Source organism: Atractosteus spatula, chromosome 21 (genome assembly GCF_055471065.1).
Source record: "Atractosteus spatula isolate fAtrSpa1 chromosome 21, fAtrSpa1.hap1, whole genome shotgun sequence".
Classification (NCBI taxonomy): Eukaryota; Metazoa; Chordata; class Actinopteri; order Semionotiformes; family Lepisosteidae; genus Atractosteus; species Atractosteus spatula.
Genome location: NC_142726.1, coordinates 2,955,077 through 2,973,931, shown reverse-complemented (window position 1 = coordinate 2,973,931; position 18,855 = coordinate 2,955,077). Strand labels below are relative to the sequence as shown.

At 44.2% G+C, this 18,855-nt stretch overlaps 2 protein-coding genes across 7 annotated transcripts in view; one reads left to right on the top strand and one right to left on the bottom strand.

Annotated features, from left to right (window-relative positions):
• Positions 1–460: 460 nt before the first annotated feature.
• On the bottom strand, positions 461–13,512 carry LOC148816998 (protein LSM14 homolog A-like). Of its 5 annotated transcripts, none has more exons than XM_088939250.1 (11): positions 13,199–13,512; positions 8,620–8,783; positions 8,035–8,170; positions 7,288–7,407; positions 6,382–6,549; positions 6,015–6,095; positions 5,472–5,642; positions 5,114–5,285; positions 4,711–4,749; positions 3,876–4,125; positions 461–3,384 (listed from the first exon to the last, which is right to left on the bottom strand). In XM_088939250.1, exons 1-11 carry the CDS (start codon positions 13,317–13,319, stop codon positions 3,361–3,363), a joined length of 1,446 nt encoding a protein of 481 aa, XP_088795376.1. In that variant the 5' UTR covers positions 13,320–13,512; the 3' UTR covers positions 461–3,360. The 5 variants fall into 5 exon arrangements, with proteins under 5 accessions (XP_088795376.1, XP_088795372.1, XP_088795373.1 ...); XM_088939245.1 differs by having other exon boundaries at positions 3,228–3,381; positions 13,199–13,501; XM_088939246.1 differs by lacking the exon at positions 6,015–6,095 and having other exon boundaries at positions 13,199–13,503.
• Positions 13,513–15,632: 2,120 nt separating this feature from the next.
• The window catches only part of LOC148816997 (transcription initiation factor TFIID subunit 4), an 88,793-nt gene continuing 85,570 nt past the window's right edge, over positions 15,633–18,855 (top strand). For both annotated transcript variants that reach the window (XM_088939221.1, XM_088939222.1), the window contains exon 1: positions 15,633–17,014. In XM_088939221.1, coding sequence (XP_088795347.1) covers positions 15,646–17,014 — 1,369 coding nt within the window. In that variant the 5' untranslated portion in view covers positions 15,633–15,645. The remainder of the gene's footprint in view (positions 17,015–18,855) is intronic.

Here is an 18,855-nt window from a genome sequence, read left to right as displayed (position 1 = left end):
GAATAAACCTATTACTTGTTCCTTTGCAGCCTACGCATGCTGACGCAGCTACCCACCTGAAAAACTATCAGTACCCAAGTTTCAGCATTCCCCATTTCAGGATTAGCTGAAACCTTCTGTTATAAATGGGAAATATTAAGTATAAGTTATGTTAACTCTTTAGTCAGAGCTAAGGAAACTATTTAGCATGTATTATATATAGCTCTTAAAGCCATGCTTAGGTTTTTGGAAATATCTTATTTTTGACACCAAGGTTTGAGAGCAGAAGTGTAAAGCAAGCAAACAGAGCAATTCCAAGTACCACAAGACTGAGAACGGCTGTATTGAAAATGGTTTTGTAGGCACTGGTGGATATTAATGTCTACAGTCTTTCACAGTACTCACAGCAAAAATGGTTATGGGTCTGTGGATCTGCAAGGTGTACAATGCAACAGACTAGAAAAAGAAAAACAGACAAACATATTGAACAACTGTTTATTCTTTGCTTTGAATAAAAACCTCACACCCTCAGTGAGGCACATTGAAAGTACACCATGCCATTAAATTGCTTGAGTTTTGAACACCAAAACATCTGGCTATTTTCCCCCGAGGTTAGAAGGAGTAACTTAATTAAACCTTCGTAGCATACAGCATTTTGGTATTATGTACAGTTTTAATCTTGTATTAGCATGGGACTTTTCAGTAACATACAGTTATTGCAACAAAATACAGGAACTGCCTCTTCTCTAGAAAAGCCTCCCAAGCTGTTCAGTGTCATGATTGTGGCTTCTCACAAGGCATAGTTATCATGCAGTGTTCGGTGTTCACTAAAATCTCCAGTCAAACTGCACATTTTAATAAACTACTGGACATGTGTACTAGCTGCCCTACTTTTTCTCACCTACAAAAGGTTTTCTTGTAGTGCTTTTAAATAAAGATCTGTCAACTAATTTTAGTCATTAATCCATTTTTAGATGAGCAGCCAACCACAATACTTTTGCCCCAATACTGAGCCAACTTTGAGGACATGTGAAAGCAAGATTAATAAAACTTTATCTTTGGATCCCTTTATTCCAACGGTCTTTGTAAACAACAAAACCATATTAAAATACTTAATCATGTCAAAATGTATCAGTTACTGGACACAGCACTTCCCTTGTTGGGTAGCTCAGAAAACAGTGCTGGATTTGTTTAGTCAGGAGTATTTAAATGGGCACCTCCAGGCAGAAGGGGGACTTTCTGATAAAAAGCAAAGGTAACTGAGTAGTACATCTACAGAACGTAAAACTGAAACAAGGACAAGATCACTATAAGGCTTCATCATTTTATGAATCACGGCAGAAGGAATATTTAATCTTATGCAGTATGTTCTGATCCCATCAAGATTCCTACAAAGTAAAGTTGCTTCAAGTTAAAAGACCCTTATTTACAGAGCCATCTGAACTATCCTTATTTGGGGAAAATCCTGTTATGTTCCACAGAGGCTGCTTTGCATGTAGGTGTAAGTGCACAAATCTGGCTGTATTTATGTGATATATGTTCACCTCATATCTACCCATACTTGCTACATTAGAATGTAGGGAGAACAGCCAAAAACCTTACATATTTCACTGCAGCTCAAAAGGCCCATTCACAAGGAATACTACTATAGGAGACAAGGCAAACAAGGCAGCCGATATTCACAACATACTGAACTAACCCTAGTTGTGAATTCAGCAATCATGCAGGCAAGAATCTTTAAACTTATCATTAACACAACTCTCTTAAAGTGCAAATAAACATTTTTGCCATTTTGTAAAAAAAAGCCAGATTTAAACAAACTCAATGCAAAGCAATTATGAATGCATTTATTAATTCACGAAAATCTTATGTTTCAGAGCCGATTAGCCAATTAGAGCAACAACCACAAAAATGCCAAGTCCCCCAACTACAGTGAGCCAAGTTACCTCAATCTAATCCTTCTCCTTATGTCTTTGGGGAAAAAGTAGGTTTCCCTAAAGTACTATCCAAAACAGGGCAGAAAAGCCACACCCCACTCAGTCTGTACTCAAAGCAAAATACCCATCCAGCTCTGTAACTGTGAAACTGATCCACAATATCCATTTTTAGGAGTTCCACTGGACTAGCATTATGTACCTACTGAGATATCCTGGTTGTTTAATCATTTACAGTTCTACATCTACTCAACTTCCTACCAGCATTTTAACTATTTAAAAAACACACACAAGGCAACAATACAAAGTATCAAATATTCAAATAAGTCATCTTATGAGAAAAAAAACAGAACTGGTATTCACTTTTTAATAAAATCAACAGATCTCATTGAAAACCTTGAGCTTTCAAAGCGATATATACTTTACTATGACTCCATGGCTTAAAAATTAGAATCCCTTTAACAGTTTAATGGGATGCACTTTTACATATTCAAGAGGACGGACACAAGATATGGTCTCCAGAAAAAAAATTAAATTCCAAAACTACACACTCAGTTAAGAAAATACATTCAGCATTCCTACTGTGCATGTGAAGATCTGAATTGGCTTTGAAATTAAGAAAATTACAGTTTACAAAGGCTTCTGAGAGAAAGCACTGAATCTGAGCTGATCTTCCATTGTGAATGAGCCTTAGCAGGGACAAACTAAACCAAGAACAATACCAATCCAGAAAACAAGTGGTTAAGTTTGTCTTGCACTTACATACTGTTAAGATAAACTCACTACTACTTCTACACCATATCCATGTGTAAAGCACACTGGACTGATATACCCATAAACAGAACTGCAAAGTATTTCAAACAACAATACTCAGCAAAAGACAGCAGGCAGTTTAAGTTGTGATTAAACAGGGTATAAAGATGTGTAGTAGAAAAAAAACTGTAGAAAGCTGTAACTGGAACCCAACTGGCTATTTACAGGAATTTGGTGCTCCTAAGGTACATTACAGGATATATCCAAAAAATAAAGCTATTTCAGTGATCAAAGTACTCTCATCACAGTATCAGCGGGCTTCTGCATACATTTCTTTACACCTAACAGAACGTTATCAAATACAATTTTAGTAAGAAAAAAAACTCAATATTGATGCAAAAATACTGAATAATTCCACTGATGTATGGTAATTTTTACATACATGTTCTCTTCCTTCTGCTGATATTTCATACATAGCTTAACATTTCAAAGATTGCTTTATACCTCTTTTCTTCTAAAAAAGGAAAGGGATTAAGAAAACTACATTACACCCTTTGAAGTCAAGCAGTCTACCCCAGTGCTGGTGACAAATATACAGCAAGTACATTTCTTCATTCTTTAGTCAGAAGTTTAAACCTAAATTTTCTGGACCATGAAGAGCTACAATTCCGTTTGGATCCATCTTCCTGATGTACTATGCAGCAACTTTGTTGTCCTTCTGAAACAAAACAAAAAAAAGTTATAAACACACAAATAAAACGACATCTGAGGTTTTCAGATTTCTCAGATTAAGTGAAATGCGCATAAAACAAAAAGCAGGTACACAACTTAGCCATCCACCAAGTAAAATGTCATCCACTACCGTCAACCTCAAAAATCAACCTGAGATCCTATTAAATGTTGGGGTGACAGCATACTACAGCAACCGGTACCCCCCTTTCCATAATGTCAACAGGAAGTGCTTGGAAGGAGGTGGCTGCGCCGTCCTGCAGGCCAGACAGAAGCAACCAGCAGCTGTCTCCCTGCCACACAGCAATAGAGCCCAGGGGCACCTCAGCCACCTGCAGGATTCAGGGTCTCGTGTCGGGGAAGCCATCCACAGCCCCAAAGACACGAACAGCGCTGGATAAGCATCTTGCTGCCCACAGCTAAAACACTGTCTGAAGGGAAGAGTGGATGCAGAGACGTGAAGGGCGTTGGACACGTTACCCTGTATTCGAACTCTGAGAACTCTCTGCCGCCCCGCCCTCCTCTGAATCCCCCTCGGAAGCCGCTGTTCCCGCCGCCTCCTCCGCGGGGGGTCCCAAAGGCTCCCCGGCCCCCGCCCCGGCCCCGCCCGCCGCGGAAGCCCATGGCCCCCCGCCCTCGGAAGCCCCCGCGGCCGCGGCCGTGGCGCAGCGGGATGCCGAAAGTCTCCGCGTTCATCCGCCTTTCCTCCGCCCAGGTCTGCCTCCGCTCCCTGCGGACACACAAGGTGGGAGGGGTTAGAGTCCGCCCACAACGCCACAGTGAAGTGAACATGCCCCCTGCACTCCAAGTAGGGGTGGAAAGGGCATTTAAAACCCAGAACAGGAGGTACGTCTTTACCCAAAGGGTGGTGGGAGGGTGGAACTAGCTGCTCAGCCATGGCTATACTCCGGCTTCTTTCAAGAAGCAGCTGGATGAGATCCTTGGATCAATTACCTCCTGACTACCAAACGAGTTAGACAGGCTGAATGACCTCTAGTTCTTACGATCTTAGAACCACACTGATGATATGGAGGAGATCAGGTAAAAGGAGCACCAAATGTTTAAATATTTCAATATCTGTAAGAATGCAGAATTCCAGGTTTAAAGGAAAAGGGACTTTCCAGGACTCAGACCTCTGTCCGTATTTTCTCTGCAGTGCACATCAGAGTCTAGACTACACGTTAGGATTAGTATACAGCATCTTTTTCAAATCCATTTGTTTCTTGGCAGCGCACAAATTTCAGTGTGCCCTGCCAAGAAATAAAACGTGCCCAGTCAAAAACAAACACCACCTCTTTAACTGCATCAGGCATACCTTGGGAATGCTGAAACTCCAGATTTTTCTGCTGCTTTCCTAAAAGAGGGGAAAAAAAAGACTTTTTCAGGGTTTTCTTCTCTTAATAGCAGGAAAAATTCTGGTGCTAATTATACTGTCAGTTTTATTTACTTAACACTGTCAAGTATTGAACGTTTCAGTTTTTGTCTAGTTAATACCTAAACACTGCCACCATCCATCTCCACAACTGTGGTTCAGGAATACATGCGTGACAAATAAATTCCTCTTATTTGATAATGTGAATACTTGCTGCGAAAACCCTAGGTGAATAAACAAATTCAATCTTGCAACCACTTCAACTCTGTATGGTTATCATTCATGTTCCTAGTTAATCTAGAGGGCATTTTATCTGGTCCTCAATGAATGTGTGTGCAAGCCTTACCTGGAGTCATCGCAGGAGATGTTGTCAAAGAAAGATTTGGATTTGTCATAGTAGCAATTAGGCCCCAGAGGATCCTCTTCATCGGCATTCCCTTCGCTGTTCTGGGTCTCAACCCCGGAGTCTCCTTTATCTTCCCCGTTTACAGCCTTCTCTGGCTTGTCAGGCTTGTCATCTACACAGAAAAGCACAAAAAAAGTAATGAGAAATGGATGTCTGCTGCAGCCCCTTCTTGCAGCCAGCTGAGGCTGCAGTCCACAAGGATGCGCACGATGACACGCGGTGCCCCGGAACACATGACAACCGCCCACCTTACACGTACTGCAGACATCAGCCACCCGGACTGAGTGCCAGGGCCTACCTTTAAGCTTCAGTTTATTCTGGAATTCACGGTCAATCTCTTCCTTGTTGAACTGGGCGTTGGCACTCTCAAAGTCAAAGTCTTTCTCAAACTTCATGGGGCCGTCCCTCCGGACCCCAAAGCGCCCCCTGCCACGATGACCCCCACGCCCCCGCCGGGTGGGGGGTGGCGCTGTGGAGAAGAACACATTGAGGAATGAATGCTTTCCGAAGAGATGGCTATCCGGAAATCGAAGGATAACTTATAAATGCAGCTAATCCGAAAACAATTAAGCACTGGGAAAAGCTAATTGCGCCGAAGACTGGAAATGCCATCTCGGCTGTCAATCCTGAAAATACAAGGAATGAACCGTTCGTCTTGTGCAGTGATGTACAAAACAAGGGGAAATGCCACAGTATCAATGAAAACTAGCATGCCAACTGTAAACAAGAGCTTCCTGTTTCTGCACTTAAAAGTGTCTTTTGCACTAACAACTTCACCCAATATCCTGTCGTTGTACCTACTCTACAGGGAGCTTCAGGAAGACAGTCATGACTGGCGTACCTGATTGCCGCTTGGCAGGATCCCTGTTCTCATTCCTGACTTGCTCTGCGTCAGGTCTTGGTAATTTTTGTGCATCTGTACCTACAGGGGTTAAATTAACTTTTTATTTTTTTGTGCAGCAGTAACCATAGATTCCAATTAATAAGCACCTAAGACTTGTGTTAATACAGAGGATCACAATACATGGAACAGAAGGCATGCATCCAATTACTATTTGAAGTCCAACAGACAATCAGTGTAATTAACCCTTAATCATTGTGCATTCTCTTAAATGTATTGAATTGCAACTTGTCTTCAAAGTAATAGATGACTATAATGTAGTAAGCCATACGTCAGTGCAGCAGAGAACGTGTTAACGAGTGCTTACTCCTCCTCTGCTCCTGGCTCTCTCCTGGCTTCTGTGTGCCGGCAGGAGTCGGCCGGGCAGCTGGGCTCCTGCGGCCCACAGGCGCGGGGGCAGCTGCTGGGGCAGTCTGGACCGCCTGCTCGAGGGTGGGGCTCTTCCGCAGGGGGTCCAGCTGGGGGCTTGAGCGGCCTGCAAGACAGGCAGGGGTGTTTACAAGCAGACCACCCCACTGCTTCACTTCACACATCACAGAGCTGCTTTGACCTAGATCATCAGGTTTAAACTACAAAAAAAAAGGCTGGAAATAAGTTTTGACTAAAATCACCTGTGACAAACTTTCTTCATCACAATGAAACTATTTCAAACCATACATTGTTTAATCATTCATGCTACTCTGTAACATCTGCAAGTGACCATGTACAAGTGGCAAATACTGGCCTTCCATCACTTAATCATGCTTTATCAGGCAATGAACCCGAATTTGTTCCACAGAGCTCATACACCACAAAATCCCATTAATATCAGACACCAACTACTTTTACGTTGTGTTAAAGGATGCATCTGCAAGATGTTCTTGTAAAAAGCAAGAGGATCAAAAACTTTAAAGAGGACTAACTCAAAGCCTTCGGGAGGGTCATGGAGAATTCACCCTTCTATGACAAAACCAAACGGCCGGCACAAAACAGCAATGCTGTTCTTTAACTAACCACCTTCCACATTCCTGCTTCCAGACGCTGCCCACATAAAGTGGGGTGATTCTGAGACGTGCACTTCAATTAATATTTCAGGCTTTTTCACAAGGAGGGTAATGCCAGGTAATTGGAATGTGCTGAATTTGCATCTGCCACAGAAAGTTCTTCTCGATCTTGTATAATTACAAAGCATGTTAACCACAAAAACAAATCAGTTTTTGTATGAAATCATTACCTCGATGCAACTGTGTTTTCAGTAAGCTTGTTTCAGGGGAAAAAGCAGAACCAATTGTATTGCTCTGGGAGAGGGGTGCAGGGGTGCTTGTGTCTGTACCAGAGGATGTCAAAGAGCGTCCTGTGTAGAGAGGAACAGAAGGTTTAGAGGTGTGGGGCACTGGCACATCACACAAGGAAAAAATCCCTCTCCTCATAAAGATGGTAAATCCCACTTGGAGACTTCATCACACAAAATGAAAAACCACAAGCACACCCCGTATACTGATACTATATTCTAATAACTTTCTCAGGAACTCTACTAGCACCGAATTCCAGAGCGTTTTATAATTCAAGTTGTAATTTACAGTTCAGTCCCCTGTAATTGCTCATAAAAATAGTCCTTGATGTCTACCATAAGTGTAATTAACACCTTTATGGCAAACAAATCTCATCTCTTCCAGCACATCTTCAATTTAAATACATGTAAAAAAACAATTAAGAGCTCAAAAACAAAATGATAAAATTGTCTTAAAATGACACCAAGTACCATAACAAAAACTGATTTGATAAACTGGCGTTACAGTAATGCAACTTAACCAGAAACCCCAACTGGAAGTAACTGAGCTATGTGCCTATGTTAAAATGTGGCTCACAGGATCAGACATTTTAAAAGACAACACCACTAAAGAGGGGAATTCAAATTCAGAGCTCCGCTTCCCACGGTAGCTCTTGTTGTTCAGGTTCGATATGACAGCGACATACATACCTACTCCTACAGCACCAAACTGCTGTCCCACCAGGGGGCTGGGACTGAACTGGCTGTACGCCGAGACGGGGCCCCTGCTGAACCCGTATGACGCCACAGACTGGAATGATGCAGCAGGTGAGGACCCCAGGGATGACTGGCAAAAACACCCACAAAACAAACATGTAACCTCACTTGATCCAAGATCGTGACTGTGAGCTGCCTACTTTAACAAAAGATATCCATCACAAATATGTCCTCTGCATCACGCTTAGGGCAGGAAACTACCTTTTCCAAAGCTTTGTAAAACATTTCTACAAATGAAATTCACTAAGTTAGATAAATCTCACTTTTACAAAAAAGGATTAAGGTCATGCTCACTGCATGACAGTTGATATGACCAGAATTTCTCGTGCTCCAATTCAGAGAACTGCAATCGATTGGTGGTAGTGAGAACCATTGAGGTGGGTGACTGAAAGTCATTTGTCACAGGAAATTGAAGTGTCACCTCCTATTATGATTGCAACACAGAGAAGAGGGCATGTGTAATTTCATCTGCGAGTGGGTATGCGAACTCTGGTTACAGGAGTCCTGTTGCTGTGTTACCTGAACGATAGCCGGGTCCTGAGGAAGAGAGCACTGGGGTTTCGGGGGCTCACAGACAGTGAGGTCTTTGATATCGCTCCCCCGGAAGATGATGTACTCGAACACTTCATCCCGCGGTGGTATGGGCCTGTCAGTGGGGCGATCTTCAGTGCCAAAGGAACGCACTGGGGGGAGGGAAAAAAATCAATGAGAGACTGGAGCACGGCATGCTTTTATACTTAACATGACATTTTACTTGCAACTTGTCAAGCAATACTTAAAACAACTTGTGTAGAAAGCAAATACACAGATTCACTTACAGAATTACAACCACACATGCTCATCTGCTTTAAAAGAACAGCGCACGTACGTATTGGGAAAAAAATAACAGGCAAACGTTAAAAAAAGTAAATTTACAAGTACTTAACATAAGTCTCAGGACACTATTACTCTAAGAAAAAGGTGAGTGAAGAACTATATTGACAGTCCAGTTTATAAAAAGTGAAAGGATTTTCTATCCTTATTCTGCAGGCCCACACACCTACAGAAGAGCACTCTTATCAGCTCTACCTTTTCACCGTTTGGAAATCGGGAGATTTCAAGTTACATAAATGTTTCAAAATGGTAAGAGCTGAAAAAAATATAAATTAATCTTATTAATGGGTTAATTAAAAGTTCAAATATGTAAGGGCTTGGCTGATAAAAACCAAACAGGCATGTCAGTCCCCAGGACCTGCACTGGAAATACTGTTCTCCACATCCACACAACGGGGAGCCACATCAAATACATTTTTACTGTCAGCTCTCCTATACAGCGAAGACAACCTCTGTTTTCAGACGGTCCTTCTATAGAGTAAGCATAAGCAGGACAACTGCCTAGTTCACAAATTTTAGAAAAGTATTTAGTGCGAGCAAGTAACAAATCGATTTCCAGCTGCAGGTTGTCATTTTAAATTACACCTGTGCCAAGTCACACACGCTGTTGCCTATATCATGGTGTTTTTTCAGAGGAAACCTGAGCTCCCTCAACTAATCCACCTTTTTATTTACAACATAGGACAGGTTTGGACCTAGCCACCTACTCGTCAACTGATCTCTCTGTAACAAATGGTTTGACAGGATTGTAATTTTTAATTCTTTATAAAAAAAGTCCAGGCCACGATAACTTGCATCACCAAAAAATGTTTTTAATGAGAATGCTACACTTAAATGTTTTAAAGCACTACAGAAAAGTATGGGATTTAAGCAGTTTTGGAATTTAAGTAAAAAAAAAAACTGATGAAACCAGATATTCACTTTGAACCAAATGCAGAGGAACCAACCTATAATGATCAGTATATGAATGCTCTACTTCACTTATAAACTGTTAACCATTAATACTGTACAACCTATCTGCATTTGAAAAATGCAACCTTAAAGAGAAATCAAAGTTATGACGCACCATCACTTCTCAAACTTCGATCCCCATTTCTAGAGGTGCCTAATGCTTTTTAACTGTAGATAACTCAAACCACGTCTCTTTGCAAGTTAGCAGTTTATTATTCATTTTTCCCCATGTGGAAGGAAACATGTTTCTATCTGCACATAAAACATGCATTACTCATGAAGAAACCAGATTACAATTTTGCCAATGAGCATTTAAGTATTCCCATTACACAACTAAAAATTTCAGTACAATCTTGGAATTAGGAGAGTCCAGTGTGAAAACATAACTCCAGTTATGTAAAACTAAATCCATTCAGCTTGGGTATTTGAGTAACAAGCTTTCCTTAGGGCAGGATTTTCCTAAACAGATAGGCGGCCTCACATGTCCTAGAAGCCAAATCATGATTTAGCCCTTTGGAAGGCTCATATAATTACAGAAGCTCTGAGTCACCCCCGCGAGCGAGAATTTCATCAGAGAACCTTCAGCTAAGGGGAGGAGAATCTGCAGGGGGTAAAAACCTCTGAACTGTAATCCCAAACTTTCACAAAGTTAAGAGTCAGGCTCAACATAAAGGTTACACAAGGAAAATATGGCCATCTGACCTATCCAGCTCATTTGGTTTCTATTAGCTTTGTGATCAGAGAATCTCATCCAGCCCGTCGTTGAAATTCACCAAGATATCAGCTTTGGCAATGTGGCAGGGCACCTTTCTGCAGACACCAACAAACCCTTGGAATAAAAACGTGGCGTCTCCTGTTCAGGTTTAAACGATCCCATCTTTAATTTAGTTCTAATGAGCACTCCCAAAATTATTACATGTATGACTATCAGGTCATAATGCGAGTCCAGATGCAACAAAATACGCATTGGTTCTAACCTTACAAAAGTCTCAGCCCAGGAGAAATCAAGGTACATCCTCATTTAAACTGTCAGTCCTAACTTAAGCAGGACTTTAAAAGAACTGCGATCCCAGGATCCCAGGAACTGGAGAGAGAACCAAGGAGCCTTCAGTCACTGAAGACCAGCTTCTGGTTCCCACCTCACGTTTCCAGGACACAGAGTAATTCCCAGCCTGCTGCCGAGGCCAGAGAATTGGTTTAAATCATGTAGCCTGGTAATAGTGGCCAGCTGTCAAACAGCAAGCATAAAATACAACACAGTCAAAGGCTGTCCCGAAACTGAAGTGCTTCAGGAAATATCTGACTTAAGTTTAGAAAAGTGATAACAATAATATTCTGACTGCAAGGTTTTCAGAAGAAAAATGTTGGATTCACCACTGCAGTGGCTCATGCATAAGCAACAAATAACTTGTAACATCAGCCTGGGTATAATAAATTTTACTTTAAAGACTGTCACCAAACAATTAGAAAACCATAAAACACAATCTTTAATTTAGAAAGACACTCAATTGTGAATAGACAACTGCAATTTATTAAAAAAAAAACATCCTTCTAAACCATTCATATCACTCGGGAGTTCAAACACTTGGTCTTTTTGGGGTGCAATCAGTGTTCTGAAGTTCCTTTCAATCGATGCATGCTTGAGATCTGGGAACAACACTTAAATGGCCCAGTTCAGTACAGACCTGCCAGAGCCCTGGAATTCAAACAGAAAATACTGGGAACCCTCCATGACTGCACTTTGTTACAGTGCATCTAGACCGGGTTCAAACAAGTGACATCAGTTTTCCAGCACAACCCCCGTTTTATTCTGCTTGGGAAAACGTAAACATAGCAAAACGTTTCTTTAGAATAATTTAGTGTGAGGTTTGGGGCTAGGCAGTGTTTAAAACTGCATGCATCTTATTCACCTTTAGGTGTTACACTAAACAGCCGGGTCCATTCCGAACCAGACCAGTTCACTTGCTGGTAGACAGGAAAAAGGATGAAGCCGGTAGGACCCCCCCGTTTTTATTTAAACTCGCAAACCCACGCAACTGGGAAGGCCGCTGGGATACAACTAGCCAAGGGGGAAAAAAAGATCAAGTTGCAGGTACAGCGACACCGCATTAACCTAAATGCAATGCCTCAGACTTCACCTGCACTTCTGAAGGCAAAAAAAAAAAAACACCACACACTTGGAGCTGCCCCAGCTCCGGGCCCGGATTATAACCGGGGTGAAAGGAAGACTCAGCCCAGCCAGCTCACACAAAGAGGCCGACGTCAAGAGCCAGCTGGCGCAGAAAGTGAATATCAGAGGCTTGACGCCGATTTGCACCCACACTCCGCGCCACCGCGGGGGAAGACGTGGCTGTGCCGCAGCCGCCCTGGCTCGGCGGGTGTGAAACCGGGGCCCCGACAACGGAACCGAGCCTCCCCGCCGGCGCCGAGCGCAAACTTTGCCACCCCCCAACCCCCCACAAACGTTTAGCGCCATTTTAGCTCCTCGTCGAAACACGGGTGTTTTCACACCGACCGGGCTGCGCCGCCGAGGCCTACCCCCCCCCCCCTCACCCGAGAGCGGCCCATCCAGCCGGAAAGCCCGAGTCAACAAAGGAAAGGCCGCCTGAACGCCTCCCCTCCGCCAGACCCGTAAAAGCCGGGGTGCAGGCCAGGCCAGGCCAGTGCTGGAGCCGGGCTGCTCACTTCTTTTAAACAAAAGGCCGAAGGGGACTTGTTTACAAATCACCTCACCCCTGACCGGCGCTGGCTGTCTCTTGAATTACACGACCTCCCCCCGTCCCCCCTTTGTTGTTCTACTCCAGTCCACCTGCCCACGGTTACCCCCCCCCCCCCCACACACACACACACACAAACACACACCACCAGACCAGCTATTTGTTCAATTTCCACCCCCCCCTCCCCTCTCCCCTCTCCGCCCGGATCTGATCCGTTAACAAAAAAAAACAACAACCACCGAACGAAATAGCAGCTACGACTACGAAGAGCCTAGCGGCAGTTTTCGCAGACCTAGAGCGAACTTTTCCCGCAGGTTTCGAGGCCGTCGGTCGCTATATATATATATTTAACAACGAGTTCCAAAAAAAAAAACATCGAATAAAAATGTGCTTCGCTTCCCCCCACCACCGCCACCGCCGCTGCTACCAATTTTGCTACCAGCCCGGGTTTCGTTGCTATTCCTGGAGCCCCGTCGGAGCGGCTGCGGCCGGCGACGCCGCCGGCGGCTCCCCGTTCCTCCCCCACGCCCCCCGCCTCGCTCCCCTCCCCCGGGCACCTTTGGCGAGCGCGACGGTGGAGTTCTCGGTGTCGATCGTGTACAAGATGCCCTCGTAGCGGATCTCGGCCTTCGAGATGAGGCTGATCTTGCTGCCGATGTAAGGGGTCCCCCCGCTCATGGCGTCTGCCCGGTCGGTGCGGCTGCTGCGACGGCGGATGGAAATGGATGACGGATCGCGACTCCCCGGGCTCACTCCTCGCTCCCTCTTCTCGCACTCTTTTTTCTTTCTTCTCGGCTCTCCCCCCTTTCCTCTCGGAGGTGCTACGCCAACATGGCCGACTTCATTTTTTTTCTCCTTCGCACTAAAACTGCCCGAGGGGCGCAAGCGGAAGTTGTTAAAAAAATGGCACTCTCGCGAGTTTTCAAGGGGATGCTCCAAAGGTGACGAGAACTCAGTTTGAACACATGAACCTAATGGCTGCAGCTGGCGAGTGGGAGTCAGTGGATAATTTTTAAATAAAACTTCACATTTTATGCCCCAGGGTAACCGCAGAAAACTGAATTTGACGTATGCGTAAATAAAATGCACCTGCAGTTGTCTTCTTTTCTAAACGTTTGGCCCTTCAATTATTATTGAGACGATCAGAAACACTACCTTCTAAGACGAATTACAGAAAGGGGTGTCGTTGGGAATTAGGCATTGATTCAGAAGACAATGCAAAACTACTATATCGTAAAAAATAGAACAAGCAAGAGTGTTTTATGTCCGAATAATGTTTGATTTCTTGTACACAAAATGATATTGTGGTTTATTATATGACTGAACTGAGCTGGTTATACAGAAAAACATATTTTAAACCCATGTGTTTATGAGTAGCTTAAGGAAAACGGAAACTGACAAAAATTCTACTTATATTGGCAAAATACAGTTTTCACTCATAGCAAATTTGATTACTTTAATCATAATCCTCAATCATATAAGTTTTTTTCTTGCTTCGCTTGTTCATTTATCACACAGCTGCTAATTGTTAAGAAAAAATAATACTGTTACAAAATAAAATGCAATATCCAATAGAAAATAAACATCCCAGAGCAGAGGCAAATTAGCATTTAGGAAGAGCTCTAACAAAATGTATTAACACATCTAAAATTAAATATGATCAGAGTGAAATTATTCTGATGAAATTGCTGAATAATTATCTAAAAAAACAGCACATATATAGATGAATACTTTGTTTACAAGAGTCTGGGATATAGTTCAAGGTATGTGTAGGATACATAAGAGAGCATGGGTTAAGTGCAAATGACTGACCACATAAATAGAATATAAAATAAACACATGCAGCACACTATCAATCATGGCTTATCACAGTTAAGAAAGTATTGTCAAGGGTATCTAATCATTGGAAGATTTGGTCAGACATTCAGACATTTACCTTACGGCTTGTTGTGCTTTCTGTATACATTAGTCTGTACTTGCAGATCTGAAAATATTGCTTTGAATTCTGAAAATAGTATCCAATGCTGTATATAAATTATAATATAATATTTAGTAACCAAGAAAAAGAAGGTTTGAAAATATATATTTTTTAAACTGTGAAAATCATTTTATCTGTATTACTAGGAAGGTAATTTGTCTATTATTAATTAAGAAATAACATACAATACAGATATGTGGTTTAAATAAATCGCTCTTGGTAGCAGTGGTTTTGAGCCAGGGGTGGTGAGGCCACTGGGCCACCAAACACAAGCAAGTGAAACCGAAACACCTCTGCGCTGCCAGCTGGTGACCTGCAGTTCTAATGTTAATTACTACTCAGCCATTATGTACAATATGCATACTTTACTTTGACCTTATGTTTTTAATCGAGAGTCTTTAAAGTGACAATAATTGAAAGGCGGGCTCTTAGAAAGAGCAAAACCTCTGGTCTATGCTGACAGAAAATGAATTCATTTTAGTTGCAAACACAGGACTACAAAGAAATTGACTGAACTATTCAAAATCCTCAAAGACATCGACAAGGTCAACCCCAACAGACTTCCTCAAAATCAAGTGAGGTTATGAGTGGAAACTACAGGGAAGTGCATTTAAAACTGAGACCAAGGAGGCACATATTTACACAAAAGGATTGTGGGAGTTTGGAACAAGCTATCCCACCCCATGTTGACCAGATCCTCAGATTAATTAGCACATATCGAAAAAGCTAGTCAGAACGGCCTCCTGGCGTTATTACGCTTCTTCTATCTTTATCACTGCAACCGCCACCAGCTCAAGCGGGCAGGAAATTCATATTCGGGTGCTTTGCAAAAAGATCCACCCGTTCCAGCCTGCAGCTGCTCTCCCAAGACAACAGCATTTGAACTCTGTTCCCTGCGAAATGAATCGAGCTCGGACACAGCGAATGAATTTTGGCGCTCTGACGTCACGCACCGTTCCCACAATGCCCAGCAACACGCCTGCGTAGTGACTACACCAAAATTTGGACAGCGATCTGAGATCAAAGATGGCGGGTGCCTCCGACCCTCTGGAAGATATGCTCTTCTCCGAGGTGGATGAAAAAGCCGTTAGCGATCTGGTGGGCTCCCTGGAGTCGCAGCTGGCCGGCCAAAGCAACCCAGCAGCCCCCCACACCGAAACCAGGAGCGCCGGCGTGACGGGGGCCGCTAATCACCACTTAGGAAGAATGCTACCTGCCCAAGTGGACACTATACTAGAGCAGCAGCAACAACAACAAGGGCAACATAAAGCTGGGGTAAACCAGGAGCCCAACTGTAAAGCACTTAGCTCCGGGAAAACTGTGATACCGTCTTCGCTCAGTTCCATTCCGCCCTTCGAAGAAGCTTCCATCACTTCTGGGACCGGGGTAAATGCCAGTAGTAGCGGGTTGCCGTCACATGGAGCATCTAATATCACAACAGTGTCTGCACCTGGTCTGGTAACTTTACCACCTCCGCTGGTCAGCATCAGCCCTGGCAGCCGGGGCACCGTCCTGGGCTCGGCAGGGGCAGCGACGGCGGCAGACCCCCTGAAAAACCACCTCACCTCGACCATCAGGACTGCTCCCGCAGGGATACAGAGTTTGAACGGGAACGGCGGAGTTGCAGTGAACTCTCCGGTCAACCCCGCCGCTCCTGCCGGCGTCGGCTTCCCCGCCGCTCCTGCCGGCGCGGTGACTCTCGTAAATAACGTGGTGAACAGTGCCGTCCCCAGCCCGACCGGTGCCGCCAACAGCAGCTTGGCCGGGGCGCCCTGTGCGAGTGCGCCCGCCTTCAGCGCTGCCCAGCCCGGCGGTCCCCCGGATGGCTCGGGGACCCTCACGATTGCCCTGCAGAGACCCCCGAGTCACATCGCGGCCAGCGTTGCGCAGAATGGGAACGGGGCGCCGGCGCCGGCGCTGGTGCAGCAGGTCGCACGGACAGGTCCCCCGGCCGCGGCCGTAGCCCAGCTGGCGAACCACCGCAAGGGCGCGGATGGCAGCGATCCGCCGGCGGACTCCCCTGCGCCGTCTAAAATAATCCTGCCGACCCAGCCTTGCGTGGTCAATTCCCTAGTAAACCCCGTCGGCTCTCCCGCACCGGCTGTAAACCCGCCAGCGAGTCAGCCGCCGAGCTCGGCGGCCAGCTCTGCGCCGGCCGCCAGCAGCCCCGCTCCACTGGCCGCCGCCGCGGCCAAGCCCGCTGTCAACATCACTACCGTCGGCGTGGTGAGACCTGGGACCCCGTCGCCGTCCGCCGGGATGCCCGCGTCCACGCAGCCCCAGCCCCTTCGCCCGGGGGTGGGCGCGACCCAGAGGATAGTGGCACCGCAGCTGATCGTCAGACCACCCCAGCAGACCACCATCCAGCTGCCTCCCGGGTTCACCATCCCTCCGGGTGAGTCCGAATGCAACCGTTTACACTGTCTCCTCTTCTCATTATAGCACTACGTTATCAGCCAGTGTGAAGTGAGGCAATTTTTAGTAGCGCTGCCATGTGTATGCACAGCCTTCGGATTCTTCTGGTATGTACAACTATTATTTTTAAAAATGCACGATTGCACTTCTAAAGGACATAGCTATACTCGCCGGTTAAGTAACTTTGGTCCCACAAACGGAGCCTCCTTATTAGTTGCTGCTGCACAGACAGCACCTAACCTACTCCTGTACTCATCTTTACCTGATATCAAAAACTAATTCTAGGGAATCGAATGTCATGAAAACTTTATTTTTAGAGATGCCAGATCAAGCTTTCACTGTGCAACCAGGAACAGTATATTTTTCCATATTTAGAAATTTCAGTCCTACCTGTATGTCCAGTCATTATGCGTACAGCGCAGAATGAGGTCATATCAACAGTCAGGCAAGGCTACACAGTTCTGGTATCAGAGGTGCAGCTCCTGAACCTTTGAGCTTCTAGATGACAGCAGTGAAGTTTGGCAAGTGACATTTAAAAAAAACCCATAAAATGACGAGTTGCTTAAAAATAAAGAGAAAAATAATTCTGATTAGGGTAAGTAGACATTTTTTTGCACATTTTCATCATTGCACAAGAAATCTACATATATCTCTCCCTTAAAGGAAGAGGAAAAGTATGATAAACTGCTGTAAGTACAGGCAGTACAGTCGCGTGACCACGTGACACCACCTGGGTCTTTGGTTCAGTGTCAGACTGTCGTACCTTCTGTGTGGAGTTTGAATGTTCTCCTCAGGGTTTCTTCCCAACTTCCAAAGCTTGATGAATGGCAGGTGCAGAAATTATTCCTTTTCAGACCAGCTGAAGGAGAACTGTTTTGAAAGTAGGTGTTGGAGGCGCTAACTCCAGCAGCACTATTCATGAAGGAATCTGTGTGATACGAAGGAATCTGTGTGATACATACTTGCAACCAATATTGCAAAACAAGTGCTGCGAACCTCAAATTGCAGTTTGTTCTTAATTAAACAATTAAACAAACATGAAATATTTTTTTTGTGGCAAGTCAAGTTGAGAAAGTCTTTAAGGATGTACAGCATGTTGATAAGATTTCCTTTCTGCCTAAATTAGATAAAGTTACAGTTATACTTCTTAAAATGGCTTATTTAAAAGGAATGGTCAATTTGGCAAATTCAAGGAAAACAGTTGTTTTAAAAAGTCAGAATTTGAGATACTCCTTGAACCATCAAACAATAAAGTGTTAAAAAATCAACTCCGTTATTTTAGAGATGATGTATGTATTATGCTGTTTTTTTCTCTGCTCCTTCTACCCCAATATGAAATTGCTTTTGCTGTTGAGCCCTAAGTTATTGCACCGTAGAAGTGACTTTGCAGACACGCAGCGATGCTTTTGCTGTTAGAGATTCCAAGACAGAACAGTGGAAGCCGGATCTGCCTCTGTCTCAATTTCCAGCAGGCATCAATTTCTGACTTTTTTTACATGACTGAATGTGCGTGGAATACAACAAGGTTCCCAAAAGGTTTTAGATGTCTACATTTTCTAACCTTGGCTGGTCATAAAAAGTCAGCATGATCTATAGATCTATCTATCTATGACTAACCTGAAGGGGTGAAAAGGAAAGGAGACGCTTCAGCTACCCAGGATGCCCAGTAGCTGATTGATCCAGGGAAATCTTCCAATTCTTGAAGATCTCGGGGATTCTGCTTCAGCGGCGTGGCTGGGCGGCCTTTTCCAGACTCCTGTACTTCCTTTCTGTTTCTTTTTTCAGTCCTGAACGCACTTCCACATCTCCTTCGACCCCCTT

Coding starts and splice junctions, on each gene's coding strand:
- LOC148816998 (XM_088939250.1), bottom strand. CDS start 13,319: ATGAGCGGGGGGACCCCTTACATCGGCAGCAAGATCAGCCTCATCTCG. Junction 8,784..13,198: donor CACCGTCGCGCTCGCCAAAG/GTGCCCGGGGGA, acceptor CCCTCCCCCCAG/TGCGTTCCTTTGGCACTGAA. Junction 3,385..3,875: donor TCTCAGAGTTCGAATACAGG/GTAACGTGTCCA, acceptor GTTTTGTTTCAG/AAGGACAACAAAGTTGCTGC.